This window comes from Camelus bactrianus, chromosome 2 (assembly GCF_048773025.1).
Source record: "Camelus bactrianus isolate YW-2024 breed Bactrian camel chromosome 2, ASM4877302v1, whole genome shotgun sequence".
NCBI lineage: Eukaryota > Metazoa > Chordata > Mammalia > Artiodactyla > Camelidae > Camelus > Camelus bactrianus.
In genome coordinates, this window is record NC_133540.1 from 90018657 (window position 1) to 90036868 (window position 18212).

The 18212-nt window shown below is 34.1% G+C and overlaps 1 protein-coding gene across 2 annotated transcripts in view; it reads right to left on the reverse strand.

The window, feature by feature from the left end:
- The window catches only part of ANTXR2 (ANTXR cell adhesion molecule 2), a 134129-nt gene that overhangs the window by 34787 nt on the left and 81130 nt on the right, over window positions 1-18212 (reverse strand). The window contains exon 17 of one of the 2 annotated variants that reach the window (XM_074346010.1): window positions 1959-17977. The exons of the other annotated variant lie outside the window; for it this stretch is intronic. Within the exon in view, the coding sequence (XP_074202111.1) occupies window positions 17966-17977 (12 nt within the window). The 3' untranslated portion in view covers window positions 1959-17965. Of the gene's footprint in view, window positions 1-1958; window positions 17978-18212 lie in introns of those variants that run through there. 2 annotated transcript variants of the gene reach the window in all.

The following is an 18212-nucleotide window of genomic DNA, read 5'->3' on the forward strand; positions in this document are numbered from 1 at the left end:
ATAAATGTAATAACTTGAGCTTTAAAACAGTTTATATAGACATTGTTCTTACACCTTCAGTTACATAAACTGTCTTATCATTACTATTAATTTTGATATTAGTATTTGTATATGAGAGGGAGTACACAGAATGATACCTTGGAAATAAGAGAGACATGATTTCTTACAATTTGGTAAAAAGGTATTTTCTCAGCAAAATAACAACACCAACAACAGTAATAATGATAATGTTAGTGTGCCATGACATGAAAGTTTCTCAAGATAATTCACCAAAAAAAGGATCAAAAACAGCTTTGTTACGAGAAACCCTGGCCTCCCCATGTGAAGTGGAAGGAACGTGAGGACCACTTACACTGTAGGCCATCAACCTGCAGATGTTCACTGCTGCAAGCTGGGGATTAGTTTTAAAAGTAATGTCTGGCAGCCTGTTTGCCTCAGTGTTCACTAATGTACCCGAGAAGACACTTTAAAAACCATTTCAGTGGGCTTTTTAAAGGATGATTTTGGCACACTATTTGCAGATAGATCAAAGGATAAATTTGACAAGTGGAATCAGTTACTCCATAGATCAAAATGAGAGCTCAAGCAAGAGAGAATAAATAAGGAATAAACAGTAAATTCAATTCAAATTTAACTGAAGTCGAAAATGAAGATGAAATATTCTGAGAACTAGATTTTAAGAGGGATTCTAAACAATAAATTATATGATCTGCCAACAGTATGCTAAACTAAATTTTATGGCCTTTCTATAGTATATATGAATTTTGATATGAAGCACATTTGGAAAATATAATTTGGAATTGTGTCATAATCTTAGCCTCTGGATGGAAATCTTTTTAGTTTGATTTTAGAGATTAGAAGTAACAATCAATTTGAAAAGTTTTATATTAAGAGTAACTTGTTGATACATTTTCTACCACTAATTATATTTTATTCCTTTTTTAAAGGAAAATACATATTTATAATTGTTACTAAGCCTTGGCCCTTGTACAATATCTGTAGGTGCCCCTCAAAAATCCACAGATAATTTTCTGACTCTAGTATTTACAAAAAAAGTTATTAAAATACTTAACATTTACATTTTATTTATTTTATATTTAAATAGTCACTAGTAATTCCTATGTTACATAATAGCTGACTAGAAATTCCCATTTCTAAGTTGGACTTTGCAATTTAATTTCATTGTTATAATTTTCTCAATTCATTCCAGGGGGCTAAAAATTGCAACTAAAACACTGAATTCTGAACAGTAGTGCATTTTCTATATAATTGGTCAATTAATTTTAAAATGTAAAGCAGAATTTAAATGGTATACTACATTTTCCTTTAACTTATTTAAAGTTCAAAAGAACTTAACACCACTCACTCACCACCTATGTGTGTGACATTGGCATTATTTAGCCTTTCTGATCCTCAGCCACCTTACCCATAAAATGGGGATAAGGAAAGTGAGTTGTTTTGAGAATTACAATAACTCATGTAAGGTCACTAGCATAGTGCCTGGCACACAGCTGTTGCTCTGGAGATTATGCTGGTTTTTATTATTGATGAAAATATTAATAATGATGGTAATGTATGTTGACTTCCTTAGAACTATGCTCAATTTCTTAGTTAAGTATCTTCTTCAAGTTTTGACTTTCCATATTGTCGCTCACAGTTTTGGATCCTACACTATCGTAATATCAATGTAATTATCTAAGGTACATGTTACATTGGGGTCTTTCTTGATTTTTTAGCTTTTCTTGTAAAAATGGAGTTTAAGAGTGCTCTTTGTCTTATGATCCTTCGTATTTCTGTGGCATCAGTTGTAACTTCTCCTTTTTCATTTCAGGTTTCATTGACTTGGGCCTTTTCTCTCTCTTTTTTTTTTTTGTTGATGAGTCTGGGTAAAAGACTATCAATTTTGTTTATCTTTTCAAAGAACCAGCTTTTAATTTCACTTATCTTTTCTATTGGGCTTTTTTTTTTTTTTTCAGTCTCCATTTCATTTATTTCTGCTCTAATCTTTATGATTTCTTTGTCTCCACAATCTTTGGGTTTTGTTTGTTCTTTTTTCTCTAGTTGCTTTAGGTGTAAGGTTAGGTTGATTATTAGAGATTTTTCTTGTGGCCTGAGGCAAGCGTGTATTGCTCTAAACTTCCCTCTTAGAACTGCTTTTGCTGTGTTCCATAGGTTTTGAATTGTCGTGTTTTCATATTCATTTATCTCTAGGTATTTTGATTTCTTCTTTGATTTCTTCAGGAATCCATTGATTGTTTAGTAGCATATTGTTTAGACTCCATGTGTTTGTATATTTTGCAGTTTTTTTCCTATAGTTGATTTCTAATCCTATAGTTTTTGTGGTCAGAAAAGATGCTTAAACATGATTTCAATGTTCTTAAATTTACTGAGGCTTGCTTTGTGGCCTAGCATGTGATCTATCCTGGAGAATTTGAAAAGATAACATGCACCCAATATTCATAGCAGCACTATTTACAATAAGCCAAGACTTGGAAACAACCTAAATGTCCATGGACAGATGACTGGATAAAGAAGATGTGGTATATATAAATAATGGAATATTACTCAGCCATAAAAAAGAATGAAATAATGCCATTTTTAGCAACATGAATGGACCTGGAGATTATCATATTAAGTGAAGTAATTCAGACAAAGAAGAATATTATATGATATCACTTATATATGGAATCTAAAAAAAAATGATACAAATGAACTTATTTACAAGGCAGAAATAGATTCACAGATACAGCAAATAAGCTTATGATTACCAAAGGGAAAAGGGGGGATAAATTTGTATTTGGAATTAACATATATGCACTACTGTATATAAAACAGACAAGGATCTACTGTATAGTACAGGGAACTATATTCAATATCTTGTAATAACCTATAATGGAAAAAAATATATATATATGCACACATACACACACACACATATATATAACTGAATCACTTTGGTGTACACCTGAAATTAACACAACTACCAACTACATTTCAATCTTAAAAAATTAAAATAAATAAAGATATAAAATGCATACTTCAATCTCTTGACCAAATATAAGTTCTACCAAAGTGAACTGAAAAATCAGTGCCTAAAATCCATGCAGATTAAACACATTGACAAGTAAAAGAAAATTAATAAATATTCAATCAAAAAAAAAAAGACTGCTGTGCTTCCATGTTTTGCTAGATCCTTGTACTTCCCAATAACATGTTGCTACTTATATCCACTGTATTTATAATGAAATATTTATGATATACATTTGAAATAAGGATGGTCTAAAAATTTGTGGTTAAAATAATATTAATTAAGAATTTTTATATTTATAAATAATATCTAAAAATACTTTAACTGATCAAGAGTGGGATAATTCTATTATAAGAATAAAATTATGATCAAGCCATTTTCCTTAGAGAGTTAAGTTAAAATCATTCATTAAAGGCTAGAGGTCACCACAAATGTTATTTGTCATCCAGTTAGCTGTAGGGAAAAAGACCACTTAATAAAAGGAATGTATTTAGCTTATTTAAATCAAAGTGATTGATTTTCATTTAACATTTGTCCACTACTATTTGCCCAAGGTGGAAAATCAATTTCAGAATGACCCAATGGGAGAACAGTTCCATGTAGCTATATATATATATTTAATGACAGGAACACATTAGTACTTTACTGCTTATAACAGTATTAAATAAAAGAAACTCTGTGTTTAAATTATTTGCAGTTGTGACACAAGGCAGAAAATTGGAAAATATCAAAATGACAATGTACATAATCCAGTATCACACATTAATATTTCCTCTTTTTTTGAAAGAAGCAGCAATAAATAGACAAGTTTTATTATACAAAGGCAGAAAACTGGCATAATATTTAAATATACTGCTTTCTTAAATCTGTATTCTCTTTACTTTCTTCCATGTGCAGTTATTTTCAAATTATTTAAAGCATAATAGTAGCAAAATATTCATTATGGATCTAGAATCATAGCATTGTTATAATTATTCTAGTGCAATTCAGAATATTGAGAGATATAGCCATTTTTAAATTCTTATAATAATTTGTAAAATGCTTATATGTATTTATTAATTATTGATGGTGTTACGACATGTCTAATTACTAAAAAAGTATGAATTACTTTAAACATACTTGTAAACAATGGACCAAGCATTCTACCTACAGAAATTCTTTCATTCCTCAAAGATTATTAAAGCCTACTGTCCGAGAGGCAATGTACAAGGTCCTGGTATCCTATTGAGCATAACAGAAAAAGTCCCATCTTCATAGAGCTGGCTTGGTTGGAATTAGATAAAAAATTTGAGATATCTTTGTGATCATTTATTTCTCTAAATACAAATGCTAGAACTGAGGATCAGAGAAATGAGGACATTTGCACCGGGCTTCAAGCTAATCATAGAATAGAGATCCCATGTCTTCTAACACTTGAATATAGTGATCTCACCAACACGTCACCAAGGGCTTTAGGAATCACTGTAATTCTGTCCCCCTCCCATTATGTACCTCCCTAACTTCCAGTTTCTCGCTCCAGCCTAGGCAACTACTTGCAATTTCTGGAATATACAAACTATTTCATCCCTCTTTGAGCCTTTGAACATGCTGTTCGTTTTGGAGCCCAGAACTGAGGTGGAGGTGGAAGTCTCAGTAGAAGGGGTTGAATTACATAACTTCTGAGGTCTTTTATGATGCCAAAATTCCATATTCCTCACAGCTTATCAACTTTCTGTGGAATTTACTGCCACTTCTAAATATTATCTTTTATTTACAGATGCAAGCATAATTAAATTATTTAAATTATATATATATACAAATAATAGGGTAATATGCATGCATTCTGAATACAGTTATCCCTCTGCCCTCTGTATCCACAGAGGATTGGTTCCAAGATCCTAGGGGATACCACAGTCCACCGACACTCAAGTCCTTCATATAAAATGACGTAGCAATCGGTCCGCTCTACCCACGGTTTCCACATTGGTGGATTTGACCAATCGCAGGTTGAATTTCAACTGTACATGCTAAAATAATTTACCGATACAGACATAGATACAAAATTGATCATTTTAGCCCCAAGAGAATCAGATTCAAAATCGAAAATTTTAAAAGTATTTCTCAACCTGTATAAAAGCCCTAATTTAGTCAGTTATTGACTGAACAGGGAGAAGAATAAAGTGTTGCCCTGAACAAGGATGGCTTGGCATAATGGGGGCACTTACTGAACAGGAAATAAAGAAAAACTGGGTTTGAAACTTGGCTCTGTTATTTTTCAGCAACGTAACCTTCGCAGATTCACTAAATTTCTCTGAGTCTCATATTCTTTATCTGTAATATGGGAAGAAAATGATGCCTAACTCTTAACACTGAGTTGAACATACCTAACTAAACATACCTGATACATAGTAGGTGCTCAGTGACTGCTAGCAGAAAGAGTCCTAAATATTTCCCATGAGAACAGTGTTCCCTCTTTCCTGAAGTTATGAGAGCCCTCAACAACCAAAATGCCCTGCTGCCACCCCCCATCAGACACAAAACACCCTCCCACACGTGCAGGCATGCACATATGCATAAACACCTGCATTCAAGTCCATTTGTATTGCCACTATGAGCTTCAGTTATCTACCTAAACATTCCTAAGAAGCAAGGAAGACTCCTAGACCTCTGAAAAAGCAGAAAAAAAGGTTTGACTTTTTCTAGCTAATGAACCTAGGTTGTGTTAAAAAAAAAGATGAGGTTTCTGTTGGAAAAAATAGTGTTATTTTATCCACAAAACCACTTGACCTCTTGACAATCCATCAGACCTTCTACATCATAATTTTCATGTGATTCTTTTTGCAACTCATGATGAAAGATCTTATATAAAAGATAAAAACATTGATATAGGGCTAAACACCACTCCTGTCCCAAATTTATTTGAGAACCTTTCAAGAGCCTAATTCTAATTCCATTTGATTATGTTACTGCCCAGCTCCAAAACTTTACTGACTCTTCAAGGCCTATAAATTAAAATCTAAACTCTTGATACGTACAGATTTTTACATTACCTCTCCAGGAGTCATTGTGTGCAAAAGTAAGTAGGTTGATAAATAAACACTATTTCATTTTCATGTTTTATCTTATTTACATTTAAAGCTCATCATAAAAGGAAGAAAACACTGCTGTAAAGAGTAAATGTAATATAGCTCAAAACCAAATCTGTGATTTTAAATTTGTAGACAACAATATTCAAGTCACTGCCTATAACTTGCTACTGAATTCAGTTCACCATCATCAGAAGTAAGATATACATGTAAAAATTAAATTATTTTAGTGTGTTGTATATTTTCATTGCAGACCTTTTCATTGTGTCCAAATGCATAGAGAATATGAAATACAATTCTGAAATCAGATTTCTGAAGCTTTAAGCCTTATCTGCTTTTTGAAGATTTCCCCTAGAAGAATTGCTACCCATTTTTCCATAGCCTCCAAAGTCAACATACTCATAATTAATACAGTTAGTTACAATTCCACATTGAAAAGTATGGTGGAATAGTAACATAGATTTAATAGTGAAGGGAGATTAACCTGACAAACATGAGTGGAACAGCAATAGCGCAGGTGGGGGTGAGGGGTGGGGAAAGAGCTTTAAGTAAAGACTGCTTAGTCATCTGAAAGTTCAATTTGTTTAATTCCAAATAATTAGGGACTCAATAGTGGAATATGAAACCAGAAAAACATATATTTTGTAGTTACTTAACACTTAATTCTCCTATTGCCTGCAGGTTTTTGAGAGGAATAATCTTTTCCCCATTCTTCATTTCTTTTTCCTTTTTATTTGCTTCTTTCCCCCTTTCTGCTCCTGAGCTATTCTCCTTCTATTTTAGCCCATAATCTAGCATTTCCTCTTCAGTGAAGTATTTTGTATGCTGGTAAACATGAAAGTAATATTATTCAGATTTACTGCTGTTGCTATACCTAGGAATTTTATCTGGATTTATTGCGACTTGTCTGTAATTCCTAACTGCCCTACAGTAACTGTCAAAAGGTGGAGGCCTGAATATTAACCCAGGGAAATCTTTGAAAGATATAAATGAAAATATTTATGTAAGATACACACACACAAGCACACCTCTTTCCTCCTTCCTAAACTTCTTATCATATAAACAGCATCTGATGTCAAAGCACGAACAGTATTAAGAGCTTAACTTCAGTAAAAATAACTCAGATTTAAAACTCTTGGCAATTAAGATTAATGACAGACGTCACCTCCTCTTCCCCAGAGTAACACTTGCTCCCATCTCTTCAATGCCCAACTCCACTGACACTTCCATGCTCATTTCAGGCTGTGACAACTTGAGGTCCTGAAACTTTCATCCTGCTATCTGCTGCCTTTTGTATCTGACATGAACAAAGTAGACATTAGCAAATTTACAACCAATAATAGCTCAGACAGCTGCCCTCCTTTAAACAGTTACTGGAAAGGGAACTAATCTAGTTAAGAGCATAGGACTAGTTCCTAATTTGGATTCAGGGGACAGATAAAGCCATCATACTTCTTCTGGAGAGTAGGAACTGAATTCAGTTGTCAGCCTTCTCACTGTTTGTTGAGAAGAGCCTGCATTTCTGTAAACTGGACTAATAAGACACTCAGAGCTAGCATAAGCCACACAGAGGCCTGCACAGAAGATGATAATGCAAGAGATTGACATTATAATGTATGATTTCACTGGGATGAATACACATCTCACAAGAAGTCCAGTCACTGAAACCTTCTCTGAGATCAAATATGAAACAAAGATGAAATCTGCTTTAGAAAAAATAAGGATGCAACTGCAAGCATGAAAATAATAAACATATCCTGGTAAAGAAAATTAATAAAAATTACAAGCCTTCATCTATTCATCAGAATTCAACCCAAGGGAAAACAATGGTGTCAGGCTATTATAACACAGAAAATGTTCAATAGATTTAATTATAAATTAAAAATTAATCATCACCCCAAAGTGATAAATTTTAGCTCCATATAAATAATATTTTTATGAACCAGCATCCTCAGTCACATCTTTATAAGAGATAATTCAAATTTGTCAAATTTAAGAACTGCTCTGATGTCTTAATTTTTTCAGTAGCTTAGTTTCAGGGTAGAGTCATGAAGACAAAATTGTAAGTCCTAATAACAAAAAGCTTTTAAGTTCTACAAAGTCAAATTGATGTACCTCTTAACAATCAGTAGAGTTTACTGCATAAATTCACCAATAGCTCATTTTTACTTTTACTTACAATAAAACTAAAAGGGACCCTGATACATACAGTTCTCACTGAATCAGTAGCTTCTGCACATAACAGGGAAGTATTGTGATTTGTTAGCATAGGACATCACACCCAGAACTAAAAAGTTAAGGTCCTGGGTCTGCTCACTGAGGTATGGTAACTATGAGGTCTGCTGGGCCTCAGCTTAGATACATCAGGTGAAGGGTAGTGAGAATAACTAGAAGAAAAGATAAAATTTGAAAGCCATATATAGGGAATACGCTAGTCCAGTTAAGCACAGAGAATGTGGTGAAAACAGGACATCCAAGAAGAAAGTCCATGTAAGCTTCCAGAGACATGCAAGTAGAACTGAGAAGGGAGGGCAGAATTGTCTAAAAAGCATGTGTATAATGATGATAGCAAAGCAGTGAAAGTCAAGATGCTCCTAGAGAAAGTAAAATGAGAGAAAACATAAGATCAAGGGCTAAACCTTAGGCATCAACCAAAGTTAGGAGATAGGAGAAGGGAGGGAAATGAAAGAAAGGTAATTGGAGAGTAACTGCTCTTTACTCTCAACCTTTTATCTGTATGTTACGTATATACGTGTGCTATTTGAATTTTTTATTGAAGTATGTTTTACAGATTTACTAACTCTGTTAGACAATTAAGATATGATATGAAATGATATGTATGTGTGTGTGTGTAGTTACAAACCAAAATGTGCTTAATACTGGACAGGATTATGAAAAACATATCTAATATATATTATTTTCAGTACACTAACCTGCTTTTGAAGAAGCATTATGGAAATCTAAAGTTTAGGAAATTAGAACCATCTTTTCTCCCACATTTTCTAAGTGAAAAGAACTCTCTAAGGAGGGAGACATGAGGTATATCACTGAATAAAATTACTGAAATGTCTGTAAACTCTACATCAACTTCATTAATTGAAAAAAAAAAAGCATAAGGAGAAAAAAAATTCTTTGAAATAAAAAAGTTAATTTTTAATCCAAAGTCAGATAAATAAAATGGTAAATAAGTGAAGGTCCACTGGCAGTCTTAGACATAATTTTTTGCAAAGTTTGGATAGTAAGTCATTTTTATTTTATACCTTAAAGGTACAACAGTTTCAAATTTCTCAAATGTCAGAGGCTGTGATCTGATTCAGAATGGAACTAATGGAGACTTTAAGATTACATGAAGCAATTTTAAAGATGATTTACTTAGAGCTTACAAGTGTATATTATAAAAATCACAGTGTTTTATTTTGAAATAAGGGAAATGAAAGCTATTTAGTGGAAAAGTCATTTATTTCTCCTTAAAAGTATAGATTTATATAATGTGTTAATATAAATTCATTTTTAAGAAGGGGCAATAAAAGCTTCCTACTCAAGCCAATATCCTTAACTGAGTTATGAAGGTTTCCTTAAACCAAACTTATAAATGGGGGTCTGGTAGACACAAAGGCACCATCATTATGTACTCTGTTAAAATAAACTGTCTAGAAAATAATGCACTGCTTTTCCCTCCTTGGACTGCATCTTTTGAGCTCTCAGTTGAAAACTGAATATTTAATGTATGCAGACTAATATAGATTTTTGCCAATTATTAGAAATTGTAAAGTGATATATTTAAAGAAATATAAATTTAATCTTCCGTAATTAAAATTACATGAAAGCTGTACAAAAAGTACTCAAAAACAGGGAAAAAAAGGGTTAAAATTCTGTTCGCTGATATTTCTGCTCCCAATTGGATGATTTAATTGATGTCCTCAAGGTGCCCTACATCAAAGTAGGATATTAAGCCTATGAAAATAATGTTTTTAGCCCTGGACAACCAATATTAGCTCTTGATATTTTAAAAGTAGCTTTTAGTATGCCAAAACTCACTGATGACAAAAAAAAAAAGTTATTTCTAAACTCAGTGCATTAAAGGATATTTACACTAACTTAATAAGTTTTGTTTCTTGATTATCAAAAGGTTGCTGAAAATGATTATAAATCAATAAAAAATGTTAAAAAAAAAAAGGTTGCTGATCAATTTTCACCAAGAAATATCCCTGCCTAAACTTCCGATTAATACGTAAAATTTATATGATGCCACTATACACAAGTTATTTTGGACCAGGGGTAAAACGTCAATTAAATGTCTAAGTTCTATTGATACTTTCTTTGAAAAAAATTAAATTTTTTTTGTAATTTAAATGATTACATTTTGCATATTCCATATTCCACTTTTAGGGAACCAAACTGAATCAACACTTTCGCCAGCTTACATGCATAATTAAGAGATGGTTTTATTTAAGCTATGAAATGGTATCAGAAAAGCTCTCTATTTCATGAATGTTATTTTCCACTGAAGCAGACATTAGTTGATGACATACACACTGAGAAAATATGTCCTATAGGAATATATATACACATATATTCATATTAAACATAATATACACACACACACATACACATCCACTCATAAATCAGGCAGTGGGATTGTAGTAATAATGGCATGCTCACAACCTGAGTTATTCTAGTAAAAATTTGTCTTTCAAATATGTATTAACCAAAGTTAATTACTTTTACCAATTTAAACAGGGTATTTAAAGTATTTTAAGGATACCCTGAAATATAGATAAGAGATAATAAAAATGAGAGAGATTTGTGGTCACATAAAGGCTAGAAAAGCTTAGTGGTACTCTTTTCCAATGATGCCACGTTATAATTGACCTAACGCACCATTTAAAATTTCAGATCCTTATAGAAATAAAACATAAGCAATCACTCTACAATTTAAAAAAAATTGATTTTTTCTCTACCCTCTCATTTAAGTATGAAAAAGAAAATTTATGAAAGCACTGTGGGCAATAGGACTGACTGAGTTAGGCTAAAATAAAGGGCTATCTTACAGCCCCTAAAATCTATTACAAAGTTTGGCTATATGACACAAAATGTTTAGATGGAATTTAAAAACTAAATTTAAGAGTGCAGTCATTAGCAGCATAATTCCAAGCACTGAAAACATGTGACATATCAAACTGTCTGAGTGGAGGTTTCAGTCTGCTCAGAAATACCCACAAGTGGTTTACATTTTGCAAACGTGATGGGGAACTCAAAGGCAGTATGGCACAAAATCTCTGCCTTCCAGATGCTTCTTCATCCTGAAGATGAAGTGGTTTAACAGCACAGGGCACTGGGTGACTTGTAAGCATGACAGAGTTCAGAGTAATCCCTGGGAGGTTGAGAATCACTGAAGAAGCCACCACTGAAGAGGGTGAGGCCTGTTTTGAGCATGAGAATTCAGAAGCAGGACTGACAGAGGAATGAACATAAATTTAGAACTGGGGATGTGAGCCAGGGCTCCAGCCGCAATCATTTGCCACTGAGATTATCAGGCTCCTCTGGTTCTTTTTAAATAAACCTGTGCTCAGGTTGGGTTTTTGTAGGGTTTTTTCCTGTAGATTTTAAAAAAATCAGATGGCTGACACTGAGTTTTGTCATGGTGAACATTCGTTTTAAAGCAGCTACCATCAATCATCTTAAAAAATGAAAATCATATCTGTACATTTAATAGAAGTCCTCTCCACGTAATAAATTTAGCTTAATTGGAAACTCACTATGCACTTATGTTTCTTATTTCACCATTGACTGATAAAAATTTTGCCACATGCCAGCGTTTCTCCCCGGGCCACTGCTTCCTGGCTGCCCCACTCCAAAGGAGACCTTTGAGTCAGCACCTTTCCTTTATTGCGGTGGTCACACAGCTATTTCCTCAGGTGAGGAAGCCTAAATATTATTAATGGTAACAGTTTACTGTAGAATCTTTATTACCTGGCCACACTCTGGAGCTTTACTTGTCAGACTAATATTTTAACCAAATCTGTTACGCCATATATGTGTGTGTGCACAGTTATGAGTTTTTATAGTCTCCCCAGTGAAAATTATTACAAATTCTTCCATTTTTCCCTGGCTGATTCTAGGTGCTAGAAGGGGAAACTTCCTCAAGAAAGAAAAATGCTTCCATTAACATGTAAACCTTACTTTGGGTTTTTAATATTCAAATACAGGTAGGAAGCCTTTACAAACAGGAAGAAAACTGAAGTCAATGCAATTTTCTAAATTTTGTCTTACTGAAAAATTAAATACATCTGGGAAAACTATCTAACTCTAGTTCACCTCCATGTAATAAAAAGCTCTATGAGTTTAAAAACAAAGAAATAGTGGGTGTGTTTCGCGGGTGTTACTATTACTGGGATTCTTTTATTGCCCTATTTTAATTTATGTCTGCTTACTGGTGAATGAGGGACTGCGCCGTCTGAAGGTTAACATAACCTCGATTACAGACAAGCAGCTCCTTGGAGATTTAATTGGTTTGTGGAACAACTCCAAAACTAGGACTGTGCTTTCTTCTTTCTTTGCTTTGCTGCTTCTCTAACTCTCTTCTTTTCAGACAAAAAAAGGAGAACGCATGGTAATGCATCATTTATAAATTACCTTGTTATTGCAAAAACAAAACACTGCTTTGAAAACCAAACTCACTCCTGCTGCGGACTCCAGCATGTTTGATGGAGGCCCTTCAAAAGAGTCCACGGCTTAATGGAGGCTGTTTACGTGGAGACTCCGATCTGTACCTGCTGTCCCCCGTCACTCCCTGGAAACTTGGCGGCAGATGTTGCAGCGTTAAGTTGTCTCTGAAGTGGCTTTCTGTCCCGTCTCCCCACCGCAACGGAGTCAAACTGCATTAGATCTCTTTATTTGCGCCTAAGGCAAGTTTGGGATCGCAGCTGTGTCCACCCCCACTCCTACCTTTGGTGTTTCAGGCCTCCAGGCAGCGAGTGTGAGACCAAAACGGTTCTGCCGCTCTCAACTACCTCCGCTGACAATCGGGCCGCTCGCTGCGGGCTGGGGAGGCCGCTGCCGCCGCCGCAAACAGATGTCGGCGACAACCTGCTAGCTTACACCTGGACGCGCGGCCCGACCTTCGCGCGCCGCGCGCTTAAACATTTATGACTCCGAGGAGCTGCAGCCACAATCAAAGCCTCTGCCTGGTCTGCGTGCAGCCCGCCAACCCCGCCACCCTGGCAGGAGCTGGCGGCGCCGAAAGGTGGCGGGAGCGGGGGGCAGAGCGAGAGGTTTCTCGCGCCGCTTTGATACTTTATGCCTGAACTTTAGTTACTTGATCAAGGACTTCAGTTCAGCAGTGAGTTCCGCTAACGAGCCCGCTGTGGCCTCTGAGCCATAAAAGGAGAGCATTTGGCTTGAAATTCAGCGTGACGGGACTCGCAGAGTAAATGTGCGTGACTCTGGGTTTAGTTCTAAGTACACTGATTTGTTCACTAAACTCTCAAGAGGCAGAATCTGCAGTAAACAGTTTATAAATAAATGACAAGATTGGTTTCCAACGTAGAAAACAGGCAGTTGACTAGGCAGAGGTTCTATTATTTTGAAACCATCAGCCACAACCTCAAAACAATTGTGTTTTGTTGTCTCTCAAGCAGCATAAAGTTTGTTGTCTTTTTTTTTTAAAGAAAGAGTGTGACTGCTACTTCTGTTAATATTCAGAAAAGAGAAAGCTTTCTCGTTTGTTTCTTGGCAAAGTAAAACAAACTGCTTCCAAATGTTAGCCACTATATATAAAAATAGATTTTAAAAAACAAGTTTTTTGGGAACAATACTCAATATCTTATAATAACCTTTAATAAAAAAGAATATGAAAACAAATATATGTATGTATATGCATGACTGGGACATTGCGCTGTACACCAGAAACTGAAACATTGTAATTGACTGTACTTAAAAAAAAACAAAAAACAAAAAAACCTGCATCCATATCCAAAGATTAGAAAATGTTTTCAAAAGTCCTCCTAATTTCTACAATGTACACATGCTTTATACACATACATCCCTCTTAAACCATCATGCACACATTTCATAAAAAGCATAATCAAATGTAAACACACCTTTACAAGCACAGGAAAATAACAACATTATTTGCAAAATGTATTCACCAATGTATATATTGATAACAAAGTTTCTTTTAAAAAGAATTGTCTTTAAGTAGCTAATAACATTTGTACCAATGAATTATTTGATATGCAGAGACAAACCTTCTCAGTGAGAATCAATATCTGTCTTTATATATACCATATATATATAGTATACACATATATATGAAATCATTCATGAGTAGTTTGAGTGGTTTGGGTTCAGTATTTTAAATTAGTTTAATCAAATGCTGATTTGTTTCAGAGAAGTAAGGTTGAAGACCTCTAAGGTTAAAGAATTTTACCCTTCCTTATGCTGTGGAGCCCAGTCACATCTAAAGCTATCCCCAAAACTACAAGACTAATTTTCTCATTCAGTGATTATGCCCTGGTTTGCCTAGAAAATTCAACACAAAGAATAGACAAAAAGCTAGAGGACACTGCTACTTGGACATCTTAGTCTCCCAAATTTAAATTTTTCTCTACTCCATGTAATCCTATGAGACAAACCATGTCTATATAAACTAAATTTGTAAAAACCGTAGAGTTCAGACAGTTTAATTTTTGAGGGCTTAACTAATTAGCCACAATAAATAGAAGGTAACAGTGAGCCATGGTCTTCTTCTCATGCATAGATAAAGCATTACCAAAGCAAATCATCTCATCTTAACATCACACATCAAAATTAGCTGTGCCAAATATGCTCTGAGTCCCTTGTTCTCTTTCTGCCTTTGGGTCCTCAATTTCTTACTAGGTAAATTAAGTTTATCAAATGAAAGACACTCTGAAGCAAAAAAAAAAAAAGCACTAGAAGTTTTAAAATATTATATGTTCTTTTTTGTAAATAAAATTTGTGGGGTGCTAGAGTGTGAGTACAGATTATGCCATGCACCATGCAAATATGATTTTATTTAGACACCTAATTAAATATTACTTTTGGATAATATTATTTGATGTATTATGGTTATTATAAAGCCTTTTAAGTAAAATTCACCAAATATTTAATATAATTAAGCATCCTATTTGGTGCAGATTCTTTGGGGCATCACAGAGTCCCATAGGTTGGCCTTATCAATAATGATATTTATTACACTCCAGAGGAAAAGAATAGAGCAATTGAAAGGCTTCATTCAGAAGAAGAAGCCAAGAAGAAAATTAGCATAGCATATAAGAAATGCACAAACTGGTATAAGAAATTAGCAACTGTGAAAGTGAGAGCATAGTGGAGGTAAATGTGCTTGAAAGAAACAAAGAGGGAAAAAGAAGATGGATGAAGGCATAGAAGGAAGGAAGGAAGGAAAGAAGGAAGGAAGGAAGGTCAGGGAGGAAAGCATTCTAGAGATCATGTGATGGAGATAGTATAACGGCTGCCTAAAAAATAATGTAAACATATAAAAAACATTGGGATGCTTCAGTTGTCTTAGTAGTGTACAGAACACTAATTCTGCCAAAGTATTAGAATGACTCACTAGGTAATTTTATAATCTCTGAAAAAATACAGATTATAGTTATGTATGTGTATGGGATGGGAAGTTTATATTGGAGTTAATTCTATCAAGTAAAGAGGACCTGGTAGATGATGTGGAGTTGACAGAAACTTAGATATTATTAATAATCTTTCTGAAACATGAAAAATGGGGAAATGGGAAGTAAAAAAGAAGGGAGGGCAGAGATTTACCATGTTGTCTAGAGGAAAACAGTTCTATGCTGATAACTATCGATTTGACATCAAACCTCAGTCTAAAAAAATAATAAATATTATAAAGGATCATAGCAGGAATCAGAAGCTTAGAGCAAATCATGCCATAGTTACCTGATTTCCATGATCATTTTGCATCATTGGTTTGGTTGGATGGGGGAATAAAAACTATTTAACACAATTTATTAAATATCCTTGTGAATAAGACGGTAAACTGAGTTTATACTATTGGCTGGGCTCCTAACTTTACCATATTACTGTCAATTAACTGTGCAGAGTGTCAACCTGTGAGGAAGGTTCCCATGGAGTACTCCATTGAGGTTTTAACCATGGCTTGAAATAAGTGATGAAAATTTGCAGTTGACGAATTTTTGGAAGCAGTAAGGCTATCAAGGATAGTTATTATGAAGAGAAATTACGTCAGACTGTGTCAGGCACACACAGAATCATAATGTATATTTGATGGAAAAACAAATCAATTAATTGAGCAGCAATTGATATTTTCTAAGCTTAAGTCCTGCATTTAAATAAAAACAAATTAAAAATCATAAATCACATATATAGGTGAAGAGTGAAAAAGTGGAATTTTAGTTAATAACACACAGTAAAGATTTACAATCTTTTATCTATAGTTTTGAAATACACAATCTTTGAAAACTGAAAGTTTCATGTTAAGTTTGTCACCAAAATTCATTTGGAAGCAAAATCTGACCTGAATTGACTTAAGAGTATCTAGTCTGTATTTATTCACTTGCAGTAATTAATATTTCTGAAGCAGAATGTCTCAATAATGAGATTAGATGATGCTTTACATAATATATATGGACTATATCAGATCCCTAAAATCTGAAAAATTCTCAATTTTGAAAAAATTTAACCTCAAGAGTCAGAATAAATGGCTTTAAGGGTATATCAGACAAAAGTGTAATCAAATTACTAAAAAAACAAAGGAAACAGTCAAAATAATGCAAGCATTACTCTTCCTTCAACCATGGAAAAATAAATAATGCTTTACCTGGTGGGGCAACATGGAGAATATTCTAGCACTATAATTTAAGAAGAATGTTAGATTTACTTGGTATCTAACGAAGTGCTGGGTACATATTAGACACCAGATAAATATTTGTTGAATGAATGAATGAGTATAATGCATCATTCAAAAGCACAAATATATCAGTTTATGCAAACTCAAAGATTTCTTCTCTTCTGTTCCCAACCTATCATTGTGGTTTTAATCCCCAGCCCTCAGACTGTCTTGTAATCCACAAATCACTGTTCTCGGCTGCCTCAGAGATTTTGCTTATGATGTTGCATCCGTGGAAATACGCATTGCACCTAACTCCACCTGATGAAACCCTATCCATTTTCAAAGATAGAAGGCCTATATTTTTTAATAAGCATTCCCAAATTCCTCCAGTGAGAGTTAATCTCTCTTCACTATGCACTCAGAAGTACTTGATACCTACCTATGGTATGGCCCAGTCCAGATTCTGGAATAAATTTTATTTTTGTATCTGTCTCATTTCCCCCAAAAAATTTCAGGTTTCTTAAGGGCAAAGTCTATAGTTTGTACCCACCTCCCCAATTTTACCTGATGCCATTACTTGTGCAAATTTATAATCCAAAAATTTTTTAATTTAGTCAAAATTACTACAAATGATAAAAATAAACAAAATTTCAATCATAAGAATTAAAAAATATAGAAAGTATTGACAAGGTTTCTGGAACCACTCTCTGTTTTTACTAATACATCTTCAGGGCTAGCATGATACCCCACACTTAAAAAGATGAAAATTATTGAGCAAATGAACTAATGTCTAACATGAAGGAGAGAAAACTAAGATGATCATGAAAACAATTTTAAAACCTTCAAAGTGAAAGTCTAGCGTATTGACGAATAGAGTTGTTATATGTTGTTCCAGAAGCAGAACTCCTGATGGTGCATAAATTGAAACAGAGGCACAGATTTCATTACATATAAGAAATTTCTGTTAATCGCATTGGTTTGGTAATGAAAGAGGCTGCTTCACAACCCACGTGGTTCTCTCTACCTCTGGTCCTAGCAAAGGGTAAATGATCTGTTAGGAATATGCCAGGACTGTTTTCTCAAATTGCTTTTCTAAATGGCTGAACTCAGATGTTGCTAAGATTACCTCCATTTCATAGAAGTAAAATCTTAAAATTTAGACGTTTTTGTATTTTTGATATCAAGCTAGAATCGTGTAACACTAAAGATAGCATGGCATTGTAAAGTAAGTATTAATTTCATCAATTATTTCACCCTTAAAAAATTA